Source organism: Danio rerio, chromosome 21, assembly GCF_052040795.2.
Source record: "Danio rerio strain M-AB ecotype USA chromosome 21, GRCz13ab, whole genome shotgun sequence".
NCBI lineage: Eukaryota > Metazoa > Chordata > Actinopteri > Cypriniformes > Danionidae > Danio > Danio rerio.
This window is the reverse complement of record NC_141041.1, coordinates 46,778,712-46,800,000: the sequence shown is the minus strand read 5'-3', so window position 1 is coordinate 46,800,000 and position 21,289 is coordinate 46,778,712. Positions and strand designations below refer to the sequence as shown.

The 21,289-nt window shown below is 38.2% G+C and overlaps 1 protein-coding gene across 1 annotated transcript in view; it reads right to left on the bottom strand.

Moving 5' to 3' along the window:
* stc2b (stanniocalcin 2b) overlaps window positions 1–16,736 on the bottom strand; it is a 19,450-nt gene extending 2,714 nt beyond the window's left edge. The window contains exons 1-3 of the mRNA XM_087301955.1: window positions 16,474–16,736; window positions 8,248–8,390; window positions 4,263–4,474 (exon numbers count right to left, since the gene is read on the bottom strand). Of these exons, the coding sequence (XP_087158081.1) occupies window positions 4,263–4,474; window positions 8,248–8,390; window positions 16,474–16,684 (566 nt within the window). The 5' untranslated portion in view covers window positions 16,685–16,736. The remainder of the gene's footprint in view (window positions 1–4,262; window positions 4,475–8,247; window positions 8,391–16,473) is intronic.
* Window positions 16,737–21,289: the final 4,553 nt, after the last annotated feature.

The window sequence follows — 21,289 nt, the reverse complement described above, 5'->3', positions numbered from 1 at the left end:
ATGGACAAATGACAGTCTAAAAAAAATCTCCAATAACACACAAAAAAAGTCGCTAGATTTGTCGCTAAGGGGGTCTGAAAAGTCGCTAAATCTAGTGACAAAGTCGCTAAGTTGGCAACATTGGCGGCAAGCAATCAGAATGAAGTAGTCCACCGCTTGAGAGGTGTTCAGAGAACACAGACCTGTGAACTTTGGTTCCGACCACAGTTGTTCCCAAGAGTTTGATTATTGCGTTCGCCGGTGGATTTTTTCATTACTGAAAATCACGACGACGCGGGGCCCCCTAAACACGCGGGGCCCCCCCGCGGTGCGTGCCCTGCGGGCCCGTCCGCTACGCCACTGAATATCACTAGTTACAGAATTGCATCAATTTTTTTCCATAGACATTTTAAAAAGTGTTTATCAAAGCATTATATGAACAACAAAACCAACCAACCAGAATTGAGGAGCATCGCAACATTCCAAACATTTATTTGAAGAAAAAAAGACAAAAGTAGAGCAAGGCTGATGTTTGGGTTTAAGCAATCAAACACTCAAGAGCCTGTGTTTGGATGTTTGTTGCAGTAATAAATATGTGTCTGACTTGTTACATGTTTGGCAACTATTCATCTAGCCCTAATTGATGCAGTGTGCTGCTTTTTTTTGTTTGTTTCTTAACCAACCATGTTGGAAAAAGATGTAACCCGTAGTCAGATTCCAGGATGACAATGCCAAGATTCATCAAACTGCACAAACTGTGAAAGTCTGAGATGTGCTGGAGTAAACAGTCTCAGGGTCAGACAAACAGTACCAGATCTGGACAAATACATGCAGCTCTTGATGGAAATAAACTTGCGTTGTATAACATACCATATAGTGGTCAAAACACTGTCACGACAAATGCACATCGTAATAAAAGCTAAAGATGATCACTATCCAACCCCAAGTAGGAACACTACACTTTGTCCCAAACACATTCAGTAGGGTTCAGGTCAAATGGAGGTCAAGAAGCCTTTCAGTTTGAGCCTAATAAATATTGGCATTGTCATCCTAGAATATGACCATGGGGGAGATGTCTTTTGACATGGTATACACTTATTTTGACTGTTTAAAAAGGAAAATAGGGTGGCACGATGGCGCAGTGTGTAGCACTCTTGCCTAACAACAAGAAGGTCACTGGTTTGAGTCCTGGCTGGGCCAGTTGGCATTTCTATGTGGAGTTTGCCTGTTCGCGTGGGTTTCCTCCGGGTGCTCTGGTTTCCACCACAGTCCATAGACATGCGCTATAAGTGAATTGAATAAGCTAAATTTTCCATAGTGTATATGTGTGGATGACAGTGTATGGGTGTTTCTTAGTGATGGGTTGTGTAAAACATATGCTGGATAAGTTGGCGGTTCATTTCGCTGTGGCGACCCCAGATTAATAAGCGGAAAAGAAAATGAATGAATGGTTTACAATGTAATATTCAACCCTAAGATGAATTTAATTATTTATTAACTTATTATAATGATTTAATTAAGTATAGACCTTTTTCATGGCTGCTGCATGGAGGGCGCCATAGAGACCAGTGTCTTCCGGTAGAATGTTAAAAACTTCCGTTTACAGCGTGTACAACTGGTAATTTGCGCTCCGAAAATGGGTTTCAATAACGTTTTTAATGGATAACAGAGTGTTTTTGTGACACACAACTTAGAAATGTGTCTGTTTAAAGCCGTTATAATCTGTCACATGTGGTTCAAGCGCGTCAGAAATACGAGAAAAACGTTCTCCTAGTTCACGTGTCTGCCGTCAGTGTGTGTGTGCGTTCCCGGCCTGTCAGCTGTTAGCTCAGCGGCTCTTTAACACACACACACACACACACACACACACACACACACACACACACACACACACACACACACACACACACACACACACACACACACACACACACACTCGCACACAGAGAGAGAGAGAGAGAGCAAACCAGATTACTGGCATGAAACTTAACAGGTATGAAAGTCGTGCAATTTACAAAAATGAGCAATAAAAGTCTGTTATTGATCCTCTGCTGCTGATTTGCTGTTCATTCTAATCGCGAGCCGTTTGTGTTTTATTTCGTGTGTTGTTTTTACCACGGTTTGTGTTTTTCTGTCATTTCGAAATGACACTAGCCTATATTTTCACTCTGTCACAGTTATTAAATCAGTGTGTCATTGGCACAGTACAGGCTACGTGTGTGTGTCAAACATTTTGGTGAATTACATTTGTTCGGGCTGGTTATATATTGGAAATAAAGAGAAAATGTTGACTTTAGCGATGACGAGGCTTCATTTAAACTGCAGAAGATGCCGTCTGACAACGAGGGGAAAACGCCTCACAGCAGCTGTTTTCCATCCTATTAGATCGCATTTCTTTAAATGATCAGTCCAGGAGATGCTGCTGATGGACAACAGGATTAGTTCAAAGAGGATAAAAACAGGTAAAATAGATTAAAACTAGCGTTTCAAAGCTGTGCAAATGTGACTGTTTACAAGCATCAGCTGCCGACCGGAAGTTCTTCGCATTCTCCTTGCGCATACACGCAAAGCATAATGGGTAATTTTGCGTTCCAAGAAAAAGGTCTATAAGATAAATTGTACTATATATATAATAAAATATAATAAAACAGAAACTGCAGTATTATTTTACATTTGATTATTCAATTACTGTACACCTGTATACAGTTCGTCTCCTCTGAAAACAATAAAAAGCTGTTTATTTAATTTGCATCTTTTTATTGAATATATCTGTGCTCGCAGATGTTTATTATATTTCACACACTCACTCCCCTACAGAATCATCCCAATCAATCTAAAATGATCAATTCTTTCCAATTAGTTATTCAACTCATCTAGTGAAAATGTATTCTATACACAATTTGATATTTTATTTAGCAACACAATAATTCTTGTGGTAAAATTGATCATTTATATTTGGTTTTTGTAATACAATTTTGCCCTTTAATACAAGCAGTCAGATATATGAACTGTACCTTTAATTTGACCTGCCCTGAGTGTATCAAACAAAACTCAAGTACATGTACAGAGCAATGTGAGCATTTATAGCAAATAAACAAACATAAATATTATCTCGCTCGCTTTTTGAGCGTTGTCACATAAACGCATGCCTGATAGATCACACGCTCAAGAAAACTGATGTATGCTTACATTGCACAGACTACATTATGTCCTGTATATCAGTGACTGAAATAAGACACACTGAGCATCAGACAACCCAGGCTCATTCTGATTACATACCCCTATAGACCTTTCTGGAGTGTGCCAAATACTTCCCGGCAGCTACATTATTTTTGCAGTTTGCACCAGATGCCGCTGTGTACGCTTTTTGAGATCTCAAATTTCTCTCACGAGTGCCATTCACGGCTGTTGTTCTCGCGTAAATCCACCAGAGACTGCTGTTGACTGACTGACTGACTGACTGACCGATTAACTGACTCATCCTCCGCCTTCCTTAAACCCAACCAATAGTGTTTTCAAAAATACCGATCCCCCCACCCACTACCTTCCCTAAACTCAACTGACCGTGTTTTAAAAAGCAATCCAGAAAAAGAAAAGACCTTGTGGCAGCCTGATTACCACGTTTTTGTATTTTAATACATTCTCACCCTGTTATTTCCTTGTTTGTTTTATTTTTTGGCTTTTGTTTTGGTCTCACCCACTTTCTGTAGCCGTATTTTGTCAGACTCCAACCCCGTTGTTGTGGTCAACTCTATGTCCCAAGTCGATGTTCATGGCGAGCTCTGGACAAACTGCTAACAGCAGGAAAGCTGTCTATACGGAGGTAGGTGGCTCCCTGTATCGTTCATTTTAAAGACTAAATGCAGTCTACGTACTTCTGGTTACTTAATTCGCGATCTCAAGAAATATATCTAGTGGGACACTTTCAGAATGAAAATGTTGGCATCAGAGCAGAACTCATTACTATTCACGACCCTTCCAAATATGGTCAAAAGAGACCATATCATTCTCGGATCGATTCCTAGGGTTATAAATAGATCTGAAGATGTCTTGCTCCTACCTAAGCTACATACTTCCTATGTAGATATTAGAGAACAATTAAAACATATTGTCTTTAAAGTAAAAATAAGTTTTGGTCCACCATTAAAGGTGACAGCAAAAACACAGAAAATATATCTATATATATATCACCAATATATAACTGATATTGAAACTTGTGAAGTGAAATGAGCATATTATTTTTGGCTGTATATCTCATCACAACATGACATTGAAGGACTCACCCTTTAGGAAACAGGTCCTTGAAATGGATCATCTCCACCATGACGTTGACGTTCTCCCTCACGGCCAAGCAGAGGTTGTGTTTGAGGTAACACTCGCGCTGAAGCTGGAACACCATCTCTTTCACGGCCACACACTTGCGGCTGACACAGCTGAACTTGTGGCGCAGTCCGTGGGCCATGCACTTGAGCGTGTCTTTAATAAACGATTTCCCCTGTAGTGATACAAGTCATTCATTAAACCAAAGCCAGATCCATTTCAAGTGTTAATAATATAAGGTATTAATTACCTACTGTACACTGATGTCATTCCTGAGCACTTCGTTTTACTACCGAACACAAATGAAGATATTTTAGGTGAAATCTGAGGCTGCGTTCACACCAGACGTGGCACTTGCAGATAAATTGCACTATCCGTGTGTAAATAGACGTGTGAACATTTTAAGACTACTCGTGTGTCAAATTCACTTCACAATAGATGTGGTTTTGCGTCATGGGCAGGGCTTCTGTCTTCCCCGTGACTCTAGCTTCATTGCTAAATGGCTAACATGGACTTTATGAGATAGTAGCTGTGCTTTATGTGCTTTAGGAAGACTAGATCCTTTCAGAGGTGCACCCAGCTCTGTGAGTTTATCAACTCCTCCAAAAGCTGCTCCTGGATGATGGAAGCTTTTAGCGATGCTTCAGACTTAGCCGAGCCCAGTTTGATGAACTGTTGTTTAGTGTCGTCAAGAGGATTTCCCCTCGGGACACCAACAACAGGCTTTATGTCATAATCACGGCCCTATAAAAGCAAGCTCATGATTTGTTAACGCGGCACCAATGTCAGATCTTCCATCTGGAGCGATTTGTGCGATATGCATGTTAAGCGTGTCAAACGAGCAAAAAGCTCAACTTGCGCTTCATTCGCGCGAATCACATCATTCGTGTGAAACACACCGCAGGATGTCTAAGCACGTCTTGCATTGACTTAACATGCTTGACGCTTCATCCTTGTTTGGTGTGAACGTAGCATGAGAGCTTCCTCATCCTCCATAGACAGTCTCTTAAGGCAATGGTTCTCAAAGTGGGGGTCGGGACCCCCCGAGGGGTCGCGGGACAATGAAGGGGGGTCGCCTGGTGATCTCCAAAAATCTAATTATTTTTATTAAACCATAAGAATTACCATATTTTATATATGGTATTGTATATATCATATATAGTTACTATAGTAGCTTATGGTTACTACATTTATTGGATTGCAACCCCTGATGTAATTTCATTGTATTAAAGACAGAGTAATAGTGTCAGATGCAGCAGATTTCATAGCACCTGGTTAAACTTTATGGTCCATTTACAGCTCTCATACATTAAAAAAATTAAAAGAAGAATAGACTTGGGTCCATTGGTGTGTGTGCGCCATTGCATGCAAGGTTTCTGTATTTATAACCACCTCAGAGGATATTGGGGGTCGCGAGTCACTGGCATTGTCATTTTGGGGGTCGCGGCCTGAAAAGTTTGGGAACCCCTGTCTTAAGGTACCAAAATTCATTCATTAATGAATTTTCTTTTCGGCTTAGTCCCTTTATTAATCCGGTGTCACCACAGCGGACTGAACCACCAACTTATCCAGCACATGTTTTACAGAGCGAATGCCCTTCCAGCTGCAACCCATCTCTGGGAAACATCCCTACAAACTCATACACTACGGACAATTTAGCCTACCCAATTCACTTATACAGCATGTCTTTTGGACTGTGGGGGGAAAACGAAGCACGCAAGGAAACCCACGCTAACGCAGGGAGAACATGCAAACTCCAAACAGAAACGCCAACTGACCCAGCCGAGGTTCGAACCAGCGACCTTCTTGCTGTGAGGCGACAGCACTACTTCTACCACTGCATCGCCCAGGTATCAAAATATATCCTCAAAATAAACCATGTGCCTTTAGTGGTTTAATCTAAATATTAACTACGACAATACATTGGAGAGGACATGAAATAAAAATAAGGTTTTATTCAACAGTTTCTTCTCCTCAGTGTCAGTATAGGGTGCTTGCCACATTCACAAGCACTAAACTGTAACATATACTTCCCAGATGCCTGCACACAACTTCTGAATGAAAGAATAGGCACAGCCAAGCACATGAATGTATGACCCTATATTGAAGAAACTTTAGCTTTAGTATTCTCATAGCTAAAATTGTAGCAACCTAACTGGCGTCTGTTTGACAAGTTCACTCAAAGTTCTCATGAATTTTTGACTCTGACATAAGAAAAATAACATTTTAAAAATGACTTCAAATAATCCGAGGGCAGTTTCATTCAGTGAACCACCTTCGTGTGTAAAGCTAGGGTTTGGGTGAACCACCCCTTAAATAATGCGGTGCTGATCAATGACAGGCAGACGAAACGTATCTCTAACATCTGACTAAATGTTAAACTATTAAAGTACACATGAAGTCAAATCTAACCATGTTGATTTTGTTAGCTCACATTGCTAGTTTTATTGTGAACAATTCACCTGTGCATGTCATTAGGAAAAAATAAATTGTTTGCCCTTGTAATCTAAAATTAAAATCTGAAAATAAGCACTTCCTGTTTGTTTTAAGTTAAATTCTCAGATTATGTCAGTCTGAGGTTTTGGGCGTGGCTAACAGACTTAGCCATGCCTCTCCAACTGTTTTGACAGCAAACAGAAATGGTGAGGAGGAGGTGTCTGTTAGGGTGTAATAACTCTCCTAAAACCTCAATCTTTCTGAATGAAATGCCTATTTTACTTCAGCCAATCAGCTCACAGAAGAAAAACAAGCCACGCCCCCGGTTTTCTCATTTAAAGGGCCATGACACCCCCCAATTTCGGTTCAAGTCTACCTCAGAATTTTTTCAAAAGACGCATCCTAATGGGCGTGGAGCTTCACGAGCAAAGGGCAGGAGTGGGCGTGGCCAGCAGAGCAGGGGAGAAGGAGGGGAGAACAACTGTTGTCAGTCAACTCACAAAATGAGACACAAACCGTGAGGAGACGCATGATTTTATAGTTAACAAAGTTAAAATGCAAATAAATAAACAGTAATTTAATGCTCTACATTTGTTATTTGTAATTTCATATACACACAATCACAATTTATATCATTATAAAGATAATCGTATTCATATAAACACTACAAATGAGGACTTCTCCCTCAATCCCCGGGTCTGAATGCAGACTCAGTGCAGCAGGTCTCTTGCCCTGTCTATTTCAACCGTTAGCCCTGCTGGTAATCTAGAGGATTTAGGCGAACACAGCAGCACAGCTATGTGTCTAAATGTGAACGAACTCCTGATAAAAGACAACGTTCACCATTCTCCAATTCTCGTACTGCTCTCCGGACAAAAATGCTTGCTGCACACAAACAGCTTTGCCGTGTCAGCCCTGACAGCATCGCGGGGAAAAACATTCAACAAACCCCGTTAATCATGGAAACAAACACATACGAGCCTTCATGAACGGCTAAATACTGTGTGCCGTGGGTCCGTGGACGTGGTCTCACCCAATCATCAGTAGGATCTCACAACTTGGCACTGGCAGGTCTGCCTTGCCCTCGGAAAGCACGCGCAGTCATGAATAATTAAGAAGCCGGCTCTTCTAATAGGATAAGAAAACTCTGCTATGAATAATAATGAGAAACCGACGTGTCATCTTTTCACTTGAAGTTTTACGCTACGTCACCGACTTTGATCCCGCCTCAAAAATCATTTTAAACCCGGAAGCTGAAATTAGCTGACAAAAGCTCAAAATGATCCAGTTTTCTCCAAAATTAAAGCTGACAGGTGCTAACATTGTCTTAACTGATGCTCAACACACACAAATCTGTTAAAATCTCAAAAAAAGTACTTGAGGGGTTTTGTGAACCTTTAATATTCTGTTTCTCTAGGAACTGCACCACAATACAAAAATAAATGCATCTTTCGCAGACTTTAAAGCCAACATGTTATTATCAGCCAATAAGTGAATGAATAACGATGGTACCTGGGAGTCGAATTTGCCAGCATTGTGGAGGAACGTCATGCAGATATCATGTAGTCCGCGGATCTCGCAGGAGTTGTTATTGAAGCACTCAAACATCCCGCAGCCCACATCACCAGCGTTCACCAGACACTGCTGAATCTCCGCTAGAGAAAGAGAGAGTGAACGCCGACCATTATACAGTAACTACATTGTTATAATCATGTCAATAATGTCATAATGTTGCTGATCATGTCCATGATTATGAGCACAGTGTCTCCATCTTCTGATGGCTACTTCCAGCAGGATAACACATCATGTCATAAAGCATGAATCATCTCAGACTGGTTTCTTGAACATGACAATCAGTTCACATTACTCAAATGGCCTCCACAGTCACAAGATCTCAATCCAATAGAGCACCTTTGGGGTGTGGTGGAACAGGAGAATCGCATCATAGATGTGCAGCTGACAAATTTGCAGCAACTGCGCGATGCTATCATGTCAATACAGACCAAAATCTCTGAGGAATTTTCCAGTACCTTGTTGAATCTATGCCACAAAGGATTAAGGCAGTTCTGAAGACAGAAAAAAAAGGGATCCAACACAGTACTAATAAGGTGTACCTAATAAAGTGGCCGGTGAGTGTAAAAAACAACTATAACATAATTCAACAAGTATGTCTGAACCCTGAACATGGTTTGATAGACTGTGATTGAAAAATTTAAGAATAATGTCCTATTTCTGTTTGGTTCATACAGCTTTGTTTGTGACGTGGACTTTAGAAACGCATCGCTTTTCATTAAAGCTTATAACGATAGTTCACACAAAAATACAAGTTCTGCAATCATTTACTTTGTTTGTCCTGTTAAACATAAACAAAAAGTATTTTGAAGAATGTTTAAAACCTGTAACCATTTATTTTCATAGTAGAAAAAACAAATACTATGGAAGTCAACGGTTACCGGTTTTTAACATTATTCAAAATATCTTTTTTGTGTTAAAAAAACTCATTAAAAGAATCTAAAAAACATAATTTAGGTAAAGTTGGTTTTTATATTCATACATTCTGACTTAGAATCATATTAGCAGCCAATGAGTATCAAAGAAGCCTACAACATTGTTCACAGTCAATTAAATATTGCTAACATTGTTTTAAACTCTTACCTACAGTACATGTGATATTAGACCACGGGTCACCAACATGGTGCCCGCGGGCACCAGGTAGCCCGCGAGGATCACATGTGTTGCCCGCAGGCCTGTTCTAAAAAAACCTCACCATAGCGCCACTTACCAGTAAGCTTCATCTAATATAGAAGTAATCATTTAAAAATGTAAATATTTGCAGAGATATATAAAAATAAAGTGTTGCACATTGATACATTAAAAACAGGGTATTTCCTACCTGTGAAATCATTGTTGATAACTTTTGTGAGAATCATTAACATGATCAGTGTCTTCACATGAATGAATATCAGTAATTATTACCAAAAAAATAAAGTATAATTAAAAGTAAATTGAGCAAATTTGTTATTTGAGAAGTGTTTATCAAACTGGTAGCCCTCCGCATTAATTGGTACACAAGAAGTATCTCTCAGTTTCATAAAGGTTGGTGACCCCTGTGTTAGACCATATCAGAGTACCATATAAACAATATAGGGAGCCAGTGGTGTAAAGTAACACAAAACAATAACTTAAATTGCAGTAATTGAGAACTTTTTCTCAGGGATTGTAATTTATTAAGTAGTTTTAAAAATGTGAACTTTTACTTTCCCTTTGAGTACATTTTTAGTGCAGTATCGGTACTTTTACTCCATTACTTCCTTTCAACCGGCAGTCACTACTTAATTTTTTCCTGTCTATTGGGATTAGAAAAATCAGTCCTCTGATTCCAGTCCAATCAAATCACACATAGAAGGTAAATCGCATCATAATGAACTACCTCTTAACTACCTTATGAATGCAGCAAACTGTTTGGAAGCATTAAAAGTGTCCAGTGGTGGAAAAAGTGAGTACTAAAAAATTATACTAAAGTAAAAGTACCAATACTTGTCCAAAATGTAGTGCGAGTAGAGTAAAAGTATCTGTTGTAAATATCACTCAAAGTATAAGTAAAAAGTAGCCCTTTCAAAAGTACTCAAGAGTAGTGAGTTTTACGCTGTTAAAAGCTGATGCGTTTACATGTAATTTGTGCATGTGTGAGTAAACGTAACAGTCTGTAGTGCATCTAGATATTGCCCAGCAGACAAGCTATGTTTTCATCCACATATTTTATGCGACAGTTGATGGAAACGCCATGATGCGCATAAATTTTGAAAATGCGCATTAAAAACGTATGCGCCTAACTGGGTAGGGTAAACTTTTTATTCGATAAGAAAAGATGCGCATAAACTGCGATGGAAACACTTTTATCGCACAAACTCCAGCATGCGCATTGAAAAAGGTCATGTGATTTTGTTAAAAGAGATCATGTGATGTTTAAAATGTGCGTGAATGGATAAAACGTCAGGCTGAGCACATTATAAAACATCTGAAATGTTATTTTGGTCATTATAAAACGCCTTACCATTTCAGTATTAATGTTATTATATTATTAATGACCTCCAGAATCAAGAGCGCCTGTGCTCCACGTCTGACACCTTCAAACGCCACTGTGCGCTCACTGCTTGTCAGGATTGTCTTCTGAGGCGCATTAATTTAGAAAAGATTGATGCAGCTTCTCCTACTGCAGCAAATGCAGTTTTTACTGTTGATATTTGGGCGACAGTTAATCAGGTAGTGACGATTTTGTTCGCTTTTACTCGTTGGATGGAAACCAATCTTCATTCGCACAACTTTTATGCGATAATCCAGTTTTGTGCATGAAGTTTATTCGCATTTTTGGATAGAAACATAGAATAAGACGCCAATAAGACGTCATAAGATGTAAATATTAGGTTAGATTTAGGTTGTCAAGTGACCACAATTTTGTCTAGTCAGCATCTAAAGACAACGTTATGGTCACACTTTACAATAAGGTTCATTAGTTAATGTTAATTAATGCATTTACTAACATGAACAAACAATGAACAATACATTTACTACAGTATTTGTTCATGTAAGTTAACGTTAGTTAATGAAAATACAGTTGTTCATTGTTAGTTCATGTTAACTCGTTGCATTAACTAATGTTAACAAACATGGACTTGAATGTTAATAATGCATTAGTAAATGTTAAATTATGATTAATACATGCTGTACAAGTGTTGTTCATGATTAGTTCATGTTAGTAAATGCATTAACTAATGAACCTTATTGTAAAGTGTTTCCGTTATTTTAATGTCCAATAATGACATTTATATTTGCGTGATTTTAGGTTGTTCGAAAAAGTGACCAAAATCCAACGCTGAGCAAACATCTTAAACCAATGTCACATTGACGTCAAATACTGACATTTATTAATCAGGTATGGCAACCAAAATCCAACATCTGATCATAGTGACATCATAGTGGTAACGTCCCCACAACGTCAAGCTTAAACATCATTAGACGTTGATATTTGGTTGATTTTAGGTTGGATGTTGAACATTGACATAGGCCTGACATTGTGTTCTGACGTCAATCCGATTTTCGTTTCTACTATGTTGGGGTACAACTTCAATCTTACAAACACAATGCTGTGTGTGTAAACCATTACCTATTTAAAATATTTAACCTATTTAACAGTCATTATTTAAGGCAGTCACAATATGGTCAACCATTTGGTAGAGCATACAGATGGCCTAATCGGCATGACATTATGTGGAGAAGTTGTTTGACAGAACATATATGGGCCATTCTTCAACTATACGGACACGTTTAGCCTTGTGAAGTTGAGTAAATAAACGTGTTCAAAATGAACGTAACACAGCCTCATAAGTTTAAACAATTTGTCTAGTTTTAAGATCTGTAAGAGGACAAACTTAGATAAGAAGAGAAACATGTTTTTCCATCGTGAACTGAACAAATGTCAATGCCACCACATCTCCATATACAGCTTTTAATTTCAAAATTAAATTAATGATGGCAGTCAAACATTGTCTAAGATCATTTTTGTATCTAGTTTAACCACTCTTTCCACAATATATATATAATAATAATACATTTTTCAATGAAATATATTTGTTGTATGCTGAACCTGTCACACTCTAAAATTCTATTTTAGCCATATAATGTAGCCACAGCCATATCACCCTGCAGCCCAAGACCGGTTACTCACTGAAGCTAAGCAGGGCTGAGCCTGGTCAGTACCTGGATGGGAGACCACTAGGGAACACTAGGTTGCTGTTGGAAGTGGTGTTAGTGAGGCCAGCAGGGGGCGCTCAACCTGTGGTCTGTGTGAGTCCTAATGCCCCAGTAAAAGTGAAGGGGACACTATACTGTCAGTGGGAGCCGTCTTTCGGATGAGACGTTAAACTGAGGTCCTGACTCTCTGTGGTCATTAAAAATCCCATGGCACTTCTCGTGAAAGAGCAGGGGTGTAACCCCGGTGTCCTGGCCAAAGTCCCTCTATCGGCCCTTACGATCATGGCCTCCCAATCATCCCCTTCCACCGAATTGGCTCGATCACTGCATGTCTCTCCACTCCACCAATAGCTGATGTGTGGTGCACGCACTGGCGCCGTTGTCCTGTGGCAGCCGTCGCATCATCCAAGTGGATGCTGCACACTGGTGGTGGTGTGGAGAGACCCCCCTCATGATTGTAAAGCGCTTTGGGTGTATGGCCATACACAATAAATGCGCTATATAAATACACATTACATTACATTTACATTACATTTTAATTTGGTTAAGAGCATATTAGAAAATCAACTGAATTTGTATTTTAAATAGAGCATGAGCTTATATGATATGTAACATGAAACTAATCAGATGGCGCTCTGTGGCACGGCTGAAATGTGAACTGCTTCGTGAATCGTGGCTGGGAGGCGCCGGTGTGTATATAACCTGTTTAGAATTCTAAAATCCGTGACGTTGCGTGGTGCTGCGCGGCGCGTCGCCGAGAGGCGCTTCTGGTGTGCTTCCTGCTTCATAGAGTGAACCAAAGCGCATTGGTGCCATTATAATGTATTAAATATATATTTTTTAAAAATCGCAATATCTCGATTTGATTCTAAATTAAATCGTCTAAAAATGTAAATTCGAATTTATCAAAAAAATCGGAAAAATCACCCACCCCTACTTTTACTCTTCCTTGAGTACATTTTTAGTGCAATATCAGTACTTTTACTCCCACTACTTTCCTTCAACCTGCAGTCACTACTTTATTTTTCTTGTCTATTAGGATTAGAGAAATCAGTCCTGTGATTCCTGTCCAATCAAATCAAACACAGAAGGTAAATCGCCACATAATGAGCTACCTGAAGACATGGGCGATTTATAACTGCAGCAAACTGTTTGGAAGCATTAAAAGTGTCCAAGAACACGTCCAAAATTGCCTCACGCATTGACCCAGAGACTGTTTAGATGCATGTCACTGATGAGAAGATAATGGATGTTTACTATATGATGACCGAAATGACCTTAAACACCAAGCAGATGCAAGACGTCAACATGACGTTAGAATGATGTTGTACCCCAGTGTCGTGGAGACATTGCATTTTGTTTGGAAATGATAATCATGTTGACGTCAGAACTCAAGGTCAGGCCAACGTCCAACATAAAACCCACCAAATATCGTTAATGATGTTACAGCTTAATGTTGTGGACGTGACTACTATGATGTCTATCAGACGTTGGATTTTGGTTGCCAGACCTGATGAATAAATGCCCGTATTTGACATCAATATGACGTTGGTTTAAGATTTTGGCTCGATGTTGGATTTTGGTTACTTTCCAACACAACCTAAAGTCAACTAAATATCAACGTCATTTGATGTCGCTATTGGACATCGAAATAACGTTATCTTTAGACGCTGGCTAGACATTGAATTGTGGTCACCTGACATCACAACCTAAATCTAACCTAATATTAATGTCTTATGAAAGTGTGTGACTGCTGGGCAATAACTAAATGCACTACAGAATGTTACGTTTACACACATCCACAAATTACATGTAAATGCATCAGCATCAGTAACTCACTACTCTTGAGTACTTTAGAAAAGGCTACTTTTACTCATACTTTGAGTCAGTGGCGCAAAAAGGGGGTATGCAGTATATGCGGCGCATAAGGGCGCCACACATGGGGGGCGCCATTGTGCCAAAACTATTTTTGAAATTATCCATGTTAAAAGTTTCAAATAATATATATGTTAAAAATGTTTATTTAGCATTTTATACGCGTATAATATTGTATTTTATTAAATTAAAAAATCTTTTAACCTCCCACCCCCATTTTTTATACCATATACATGTTTTTATGAATTTATTATGTATCATATTGATTCATCAGGCCTTTTGGTAACTTCTTAGCTCAAAACTTTTTTAATTTTAGCTACAAATAAAGTTATAACATTTCAATTAAATAGAACATTTGTTTGTTTCTGTTTTTTTTTACACTAAACATTTGACAGTCTTTTTTATTTAAATTTTAGCAGTTTCAGTCAATTGTTCTTGCAAATACAGACCTTACACTTCTCACAGTCTGCATGTGAGAAGTAATTGCAATGTTCTTTTGCCCTTTAGGACTCCCATGTCTATCATTTTATTTTGACAAATGTAGTACAAAAAGTCCAAAAGCAAGGCTAGTCAAGGTGATATAATCATTTAGTGAGGGAAAATTAAACTGAGAAGAAATTTGGGGTGGTATGAGATGCATTTCTTTGCAACTTAACATGCTTAATGTAATTATACCTTTTACTACTTCATACTATTTCAGTTGTGTTCAGAACTGAGAAACTGTATTTTTTTAAGCATATTGATATCTTTATGAAAAAATATCTTTAATTTACTGATGGAAACTTTTTCCACATTTTATCACTTGCCTGTTAAAAATATAGTTGGATTGAAGGGGGGCGCGCAAAAGTTGAAGCCGCATATCCATCAGTAAATGTGCAGTTGCGCCCCTGCTTTGAGTAATATTTACAACAGATACTTTTACTCACACTACATTTTTAGGCAATGGTACTTTTACTTAAGTATGATTTTTTAGTACTCTTTCCACCACTGGTGATGAGAACTTTTTAAATATTTTTAAAATGTTGGTGGTGATGGAAATGACAATGGTGGAAATGACATTTCAACAGTTTATTGTAAAAAAAATTAAAAATAGCTTCAGCGATTAGCTTTGAATTGATGCTAGCCTTTCATGTATACAAAACACTCTCATTTCCCTTCATTTTGTTTGGTTTTTAAAAACATCTTGAAAGGTACAGCATGTTTGGAAATGACGTAGAATAAATGTATGTCCTGATCAAGCAATATTTACCTTGATTTTTCTCAAGTGTTGTTCATAAAAAATTTATTCCCTCCATCTTGAACATCAACATCAAATCAAATCACTTTTATTGTCACATCATCAGCAGCACGTGTGCTACGATGAGTGAAAAGCTTAGGTGCTGGCTCCAGACAGTGCAAAATACAGACAGTGCAAAATACAACAACATACTCCACAAAAAAACAGGACAATGTAAAATTGGCAATGTTGACAGCTTTATGTACAATGAATAGGTTTTAACATAGTTAGGCAGTATTGTTTTAAGTATGAATATGTATGTTTTAAATATGAAAATGGTGTCATGTTCTCAGATGGCACTATTCATTTTTATAGAAACCACCAAAACAATCTTTCACACTTTAAAGCGACATGACCGTGTTGTGGTGGAAATGACACTGATACTGTGCGACAGCTATAATTTGTATAAAAAATATATTAATAATTAATAGTTTCACATTAATAACTATAAAATATGTAAATGATTTCACTATAGTGCTTAATTAGGATACATTAATAGAAAAATAATATTTTAAAATGTTGTTAAAAGTTAAAAACTGGGTGTGCGACAAGGTGAGAACAGTGATTTTGACACCTAAAAGGAGGTTGAATAATATAAAAAATATATAATAGAAAGCTAGTACTTTTTTAAAAGTACGTTTTATTGTTAGTTTGACAAAGAAAAAATGAATTTGAACAAAATTATATATATTTGGATATATTATCAAATGACTTAAAAGTGGCCGTAGTTGAAGAATTACCCAAAAAGTTTGAAGAGGCTTTAATACCGACAGTTTAAACAAGCACAAAGCACACAAGTAGGCTACATGAACTGCGCAGAGTCTGTCAATACTAACCTGTGTTCTGCAGAGACAGTCTTTTCTTGTGGATGTTGAGGGATTTCTCCTGTGATGTGTCATGAGCGCTGGCGGATTCAGTCGTGTGTGTTTGCCGCACAGCTAGAAACAGTATAAACACTCCTAGAGTCAGTTGCGCACGCATGTCTCGCGACGGTGATGAACGCTGTTGAATGTAGCGCTGTCTCGGACTGCCAGACCACTGGAGCATAACCGCAGTTCAAACGAAGCACATGCGGTTGAGGGAGAAGCAGGCGCGGAGTGAGGATCGGAAGGGATTGATGCTGAACGTAATTCCTCCAACTCGTGTCAGTTTGGATGAAGGAGGTGAGCAGGTGCTGACCAATCACAGCCTGCGGCGAGACGGCAAGCAGCGCGCGTGCGTTCAAAACTCCAGACCGCGCGTACTGTATACATATGGGAAATATATATGGGGAAGAAATGTTTAGCAATATGCAAATTAGAGCTGCTTTAACGTTATATATGTGTTCATTTATATCGAATTGAGTGAATTGAATAAACTAAATTGTCCGTGTATGAGTGTGTATGTTTACTGTTTTGCAGCTGCAAGGGCATCCGTTGTGTAAAACAGACGCTGGATAAGTTGGCGGTTCATTCCCCTGCGGCGACCCCAGATTAATAAAGGGACTGAGCCGAAGGAAAATAAATGAATGAAAGAAAGATGTACATAATTGAAATTCCAATGGTTGAAAAAATAATTTCCTTCAGCTTAGTCTTTTTATTAATCAGGGGTCGCCACAGCGGAATGAACCGCCAACTTATCCAGCATATGTTTTACGCAGCAGTTGCCCTTCCAGCTGCAACCCATCACCGGGAACCACCCATACAGTCTTGCATTCACACATATACACTACGGGTAATTTAACTTATTCATTTCATCTATAGCACATGTCTTTTGGGCTGTGGGGGAAACCGGAGCACCCGGAGGAAACCCACGCCAGCACGGTGAGAACATGCAAACTCCACAAAGAAATTCAAACTGGCCCAGCCGGGGCTTGAACCAGCAATCTTTTTCTGTGGCGATCGTGCTAGCCACTGTGCCACCATGACACCCTTATTTAAAATAATTTACTATCTTTTTTAATTTACTATTATTTTTTTTCGATCATGAATAGATACTCTCCTTTTGTATGTTTTCTTTTTTTGTTTGGCTTTTTTCCATATTTGGATTTTTAAAATTCACTCATGTTGGGTTGTGTATTATAGGGTCAAATGTGCAACTGTGAATGAACCCAACCGTTGTGCAAAAAAAAATAAAAAAAGTAATTTATTTATAATAACTAACCAGTGGTTTGGTCCATATTTACCCCAACACTGTAATAAATGCTGGGTTCAGACAACATGACAATAGGCTTTTGTGTAAACCAAATTACTTGTCTTTAATAGTCTTGTCTTTGACACATCTAATAACCTAAATGCTACACAATTTTATAGCTTTTAAAGCCTTCTGTCTTCAGTTTATCATTAATTTCATCAAGGTTATAGGCCATATATTATTTTAGTATTTAGTTCATGAAAGCATACTCTTTAATTTGTATGTTTGCGTTTTGTTTGTTTTTATTTTTTTTAAATTTGGATTTTTAGGTCACTAAAAAAATGTTGGATTGTATTTTAGGGTTAAATATGGATAAACCCAACAGATGCGCTAAAAGAGTCATTAAATTTGAGTTATTAACCAAGGGTCGGGTTTGTCCATATTTATCCCAACACTGTAATAAATGCTGGGTTTCACACAATCGATTTGTGTTAAGACAACATAAAGGAATTAAGTTAACTTATTAGTTTTTGCAAATTTAAGCGTTTTGAGCATAAAAAAATTAAGTTGTCCCCCCAAAACAAACTGAATAATTGTGTTGTTTCAGCTGAGTTTAAATAAGTAGTTTGACCAAACGGCAACATCTGCAGATTTGTTTGAGTGAATGTTATTGAAACCTTAAAGCAGATGTCTTGACTAAATAGGCTTTTATGTATACTGAAAAAAGTGTTGCATGCAGAACTGTTGCAAACAATTTCTTTGTGTTGAATTTAAACAAACAAATTAAGTTTAATAATGTCCAGCTTAATTTGTTTGTTAAAATTCAACACACATAAATTGTTTACAACCACTTAACGTAAAAAAATTGAGTAAATCCAAGGAATCATCTTTGAATAATTTTTTTCAGTGACCAAATCTCTTTTTTAATGTATTTTTCCATATAAAAGAAATGTCTTGTGTTTGACCAATTTTATTGACCTAAATTCTACACAATTTTCTAGCTTTTAAATCTTTATTCAATTTAGCATTAATTTCATCAAGGTTATAGGCCATAGGTTATATGGTTTGACCATATTTACCCCAACACAAGTAAATGCTGGGTTCCACACAATCGATTTGAGTTGCGACAACATGAAGGAATTAAGTTAACTTCATTCGTTCATTTTCTTTTTGGCTCAGTCCCTTTATTAATCAGGGGTCGCCACAGTGAACCGCCATATAGTTAACTTAGTTTTTGCAAATTTAAGTGGATTGGTCAAAACAATTTGTCCCTCCCAAAAAACTCAAGAATTGTGTTGTTTCAGCTCAATGTAAATATGTAGTTTTAACAAAGAACAAATTTTTATTTAAATAAAAATTCATTTAACATCAGATGTTTGATATTTTAACATGAATTCCCATATTTTTCAGCATTAATGGTGCCATTACAGAAGTGCAAGTTACCTTTGCAAAGGGCACTGACACAACCCCTTACCGTGGCAGACCCTGGACGTGCTGCTGATAACAGTCTGGATGATCCTTTTCTTATTTGGTCCAAAGCACAAGATGCCCATTTCTCCCTAATAAATACCTCTTATACTGATTCATCAGTTCACGTTTCCACTGTGTGATGGTGCACCCCAGATGCCTCTGAGCCCATAGAAGTCAACAGCGCTTCTGGACACTGTTAACATAGGGCTTCCTTTTCGAACATAAGAGTTGTAACTGACATTTGTGGATGTATCTACGTATTGTGGTACTAGACAAAGATTTGCCAAAGTAGTCCTGAGCCCATGTGGTCATATTGCTCTCAGATGAATGAGGATTCTTGATGAAGTGCTGCCTAAGAGATCGGAGACGACGGTTATTCGGCTTAGGCTAGCTCCCTTGTCCTAATCCCTCCAGATTCCTTGAATCTTCTAATGATGTTATGCACCAGTGAAGGTGAAATATCCAAATGTGTTCCTGTCTTTCTTTGAGGAACATTGTTTTTAAATATTTTACTAATTTTCTCAAGTATTTGTTGTCAGATGACTTGTTTTAATTCATCAATAACATGAATTAATGTGTACAGATGTTCAACTCAAGTATTTAATGGAGTTTTTGCTTGTGGAACATAAGTGTTATACTATTATAAAACGAATAGCATTTCAGTCTTGGCTTACCCTGCTGAAAAATCCAGCTTAAACCAGCCTAGGCTAAAACCAGTTAAATCCAGCTAAAACCAACTTGACCAGCCTAGCCAGGCTGGGAGCCCAGCCAAAACCAGCTATGTCCAGCTTAAAACAGGTTGGTCAAGCTGGTTTTACCTGGATGTAGCTGGTCATTTTCCAGCCTGACCAGCTAAGAACAGGCTGGAAATGGCTGGAAACCAGCCTGGAAGTGGCCAAAACCCCTCTAAAACCAGCCTGGTCGACCAGCTAAAACCAGCCAACTAGGCTGGTTTAAGCTGGATTTTTTAGCTGGGTATGTTTGGTCAAAACAATGTTCTAGCTATGCTAAGAATCCATGATATAATAACAGCTATGACATAAACAGATATGACACCTGTTCATTATATTGCTGTCAGCACATCATCTCATAACAGATTTAACAATATTCAAACCATTCAAGATGTGTGATACTGTAAATCCAGGAATACCTAATAGTTCTTTCAATCAAACAAAATAGTCAAACAGTGTAGAAATAAAACAGGTTTATGTATCCCAAACCTTTTGTCTTGACTTACTCTGGAGGGTGTTATAACATCCCATATGTCCTGTAATTTGCACCCCGGTCTTGTGATCGTACAGCCTCAAGCTATCAGGTGGCAAGTACACATGTTAAATCTATTAAATGGACCTAGTGGGATTTTCACATCCACTCTCAATTAGTCTGATATATGCAGCGTTCCAAGATAACCTCCTGAGATCAGGACGATGATTAGATTTAGATTTACTTATATTTATAATACAATTCTAGAGCTTAAGAAGCCTATTTTTAATGGTTTATGTGTATTTATTGTAATTGTTTGGCTTATCATACTTAAAGGGATAGTTTACGCAGCGATATTACCCAGGTGTGACTATTCTCAGGTGCTGCTTAATGTCAGTGCACCTGCTACAGCCATGGTCTGGCCAGCCTGATCTCACGAGAAAATGTAAGTATTTTACGTTTTGCCAGTTTAGTGGCTAATTCGTACGAATTCGTACGAGTTCAGTCGTACGAAATGGTACGATTTTAAAAAGGAGGCGTGGCACCTAACCCCACCCCTAACCCCAACCATCATTGGGGGATGAGCAAATCGTATTAAATTGTATGAATTATATCATACGAGTTCATACGAATTAGTCATTAGCCATTTCCTTTATCACGGTACATGATATAATACTAGAATACGCAAGCTTTGAATAGGAATATTATTAAAACTCGTTTTGGATATTTTGAGTCATATGCTAATGGTCTAATGTGGTTCAATGACTTATGCTAAGCTAAAAGTGCTCCCGCCTGGAGATCGCTTGAATGGATTCAAAAATGGTAAACTGTTTAACTCTAGAGGAGTTGTAAAATGAGCCTATTTCC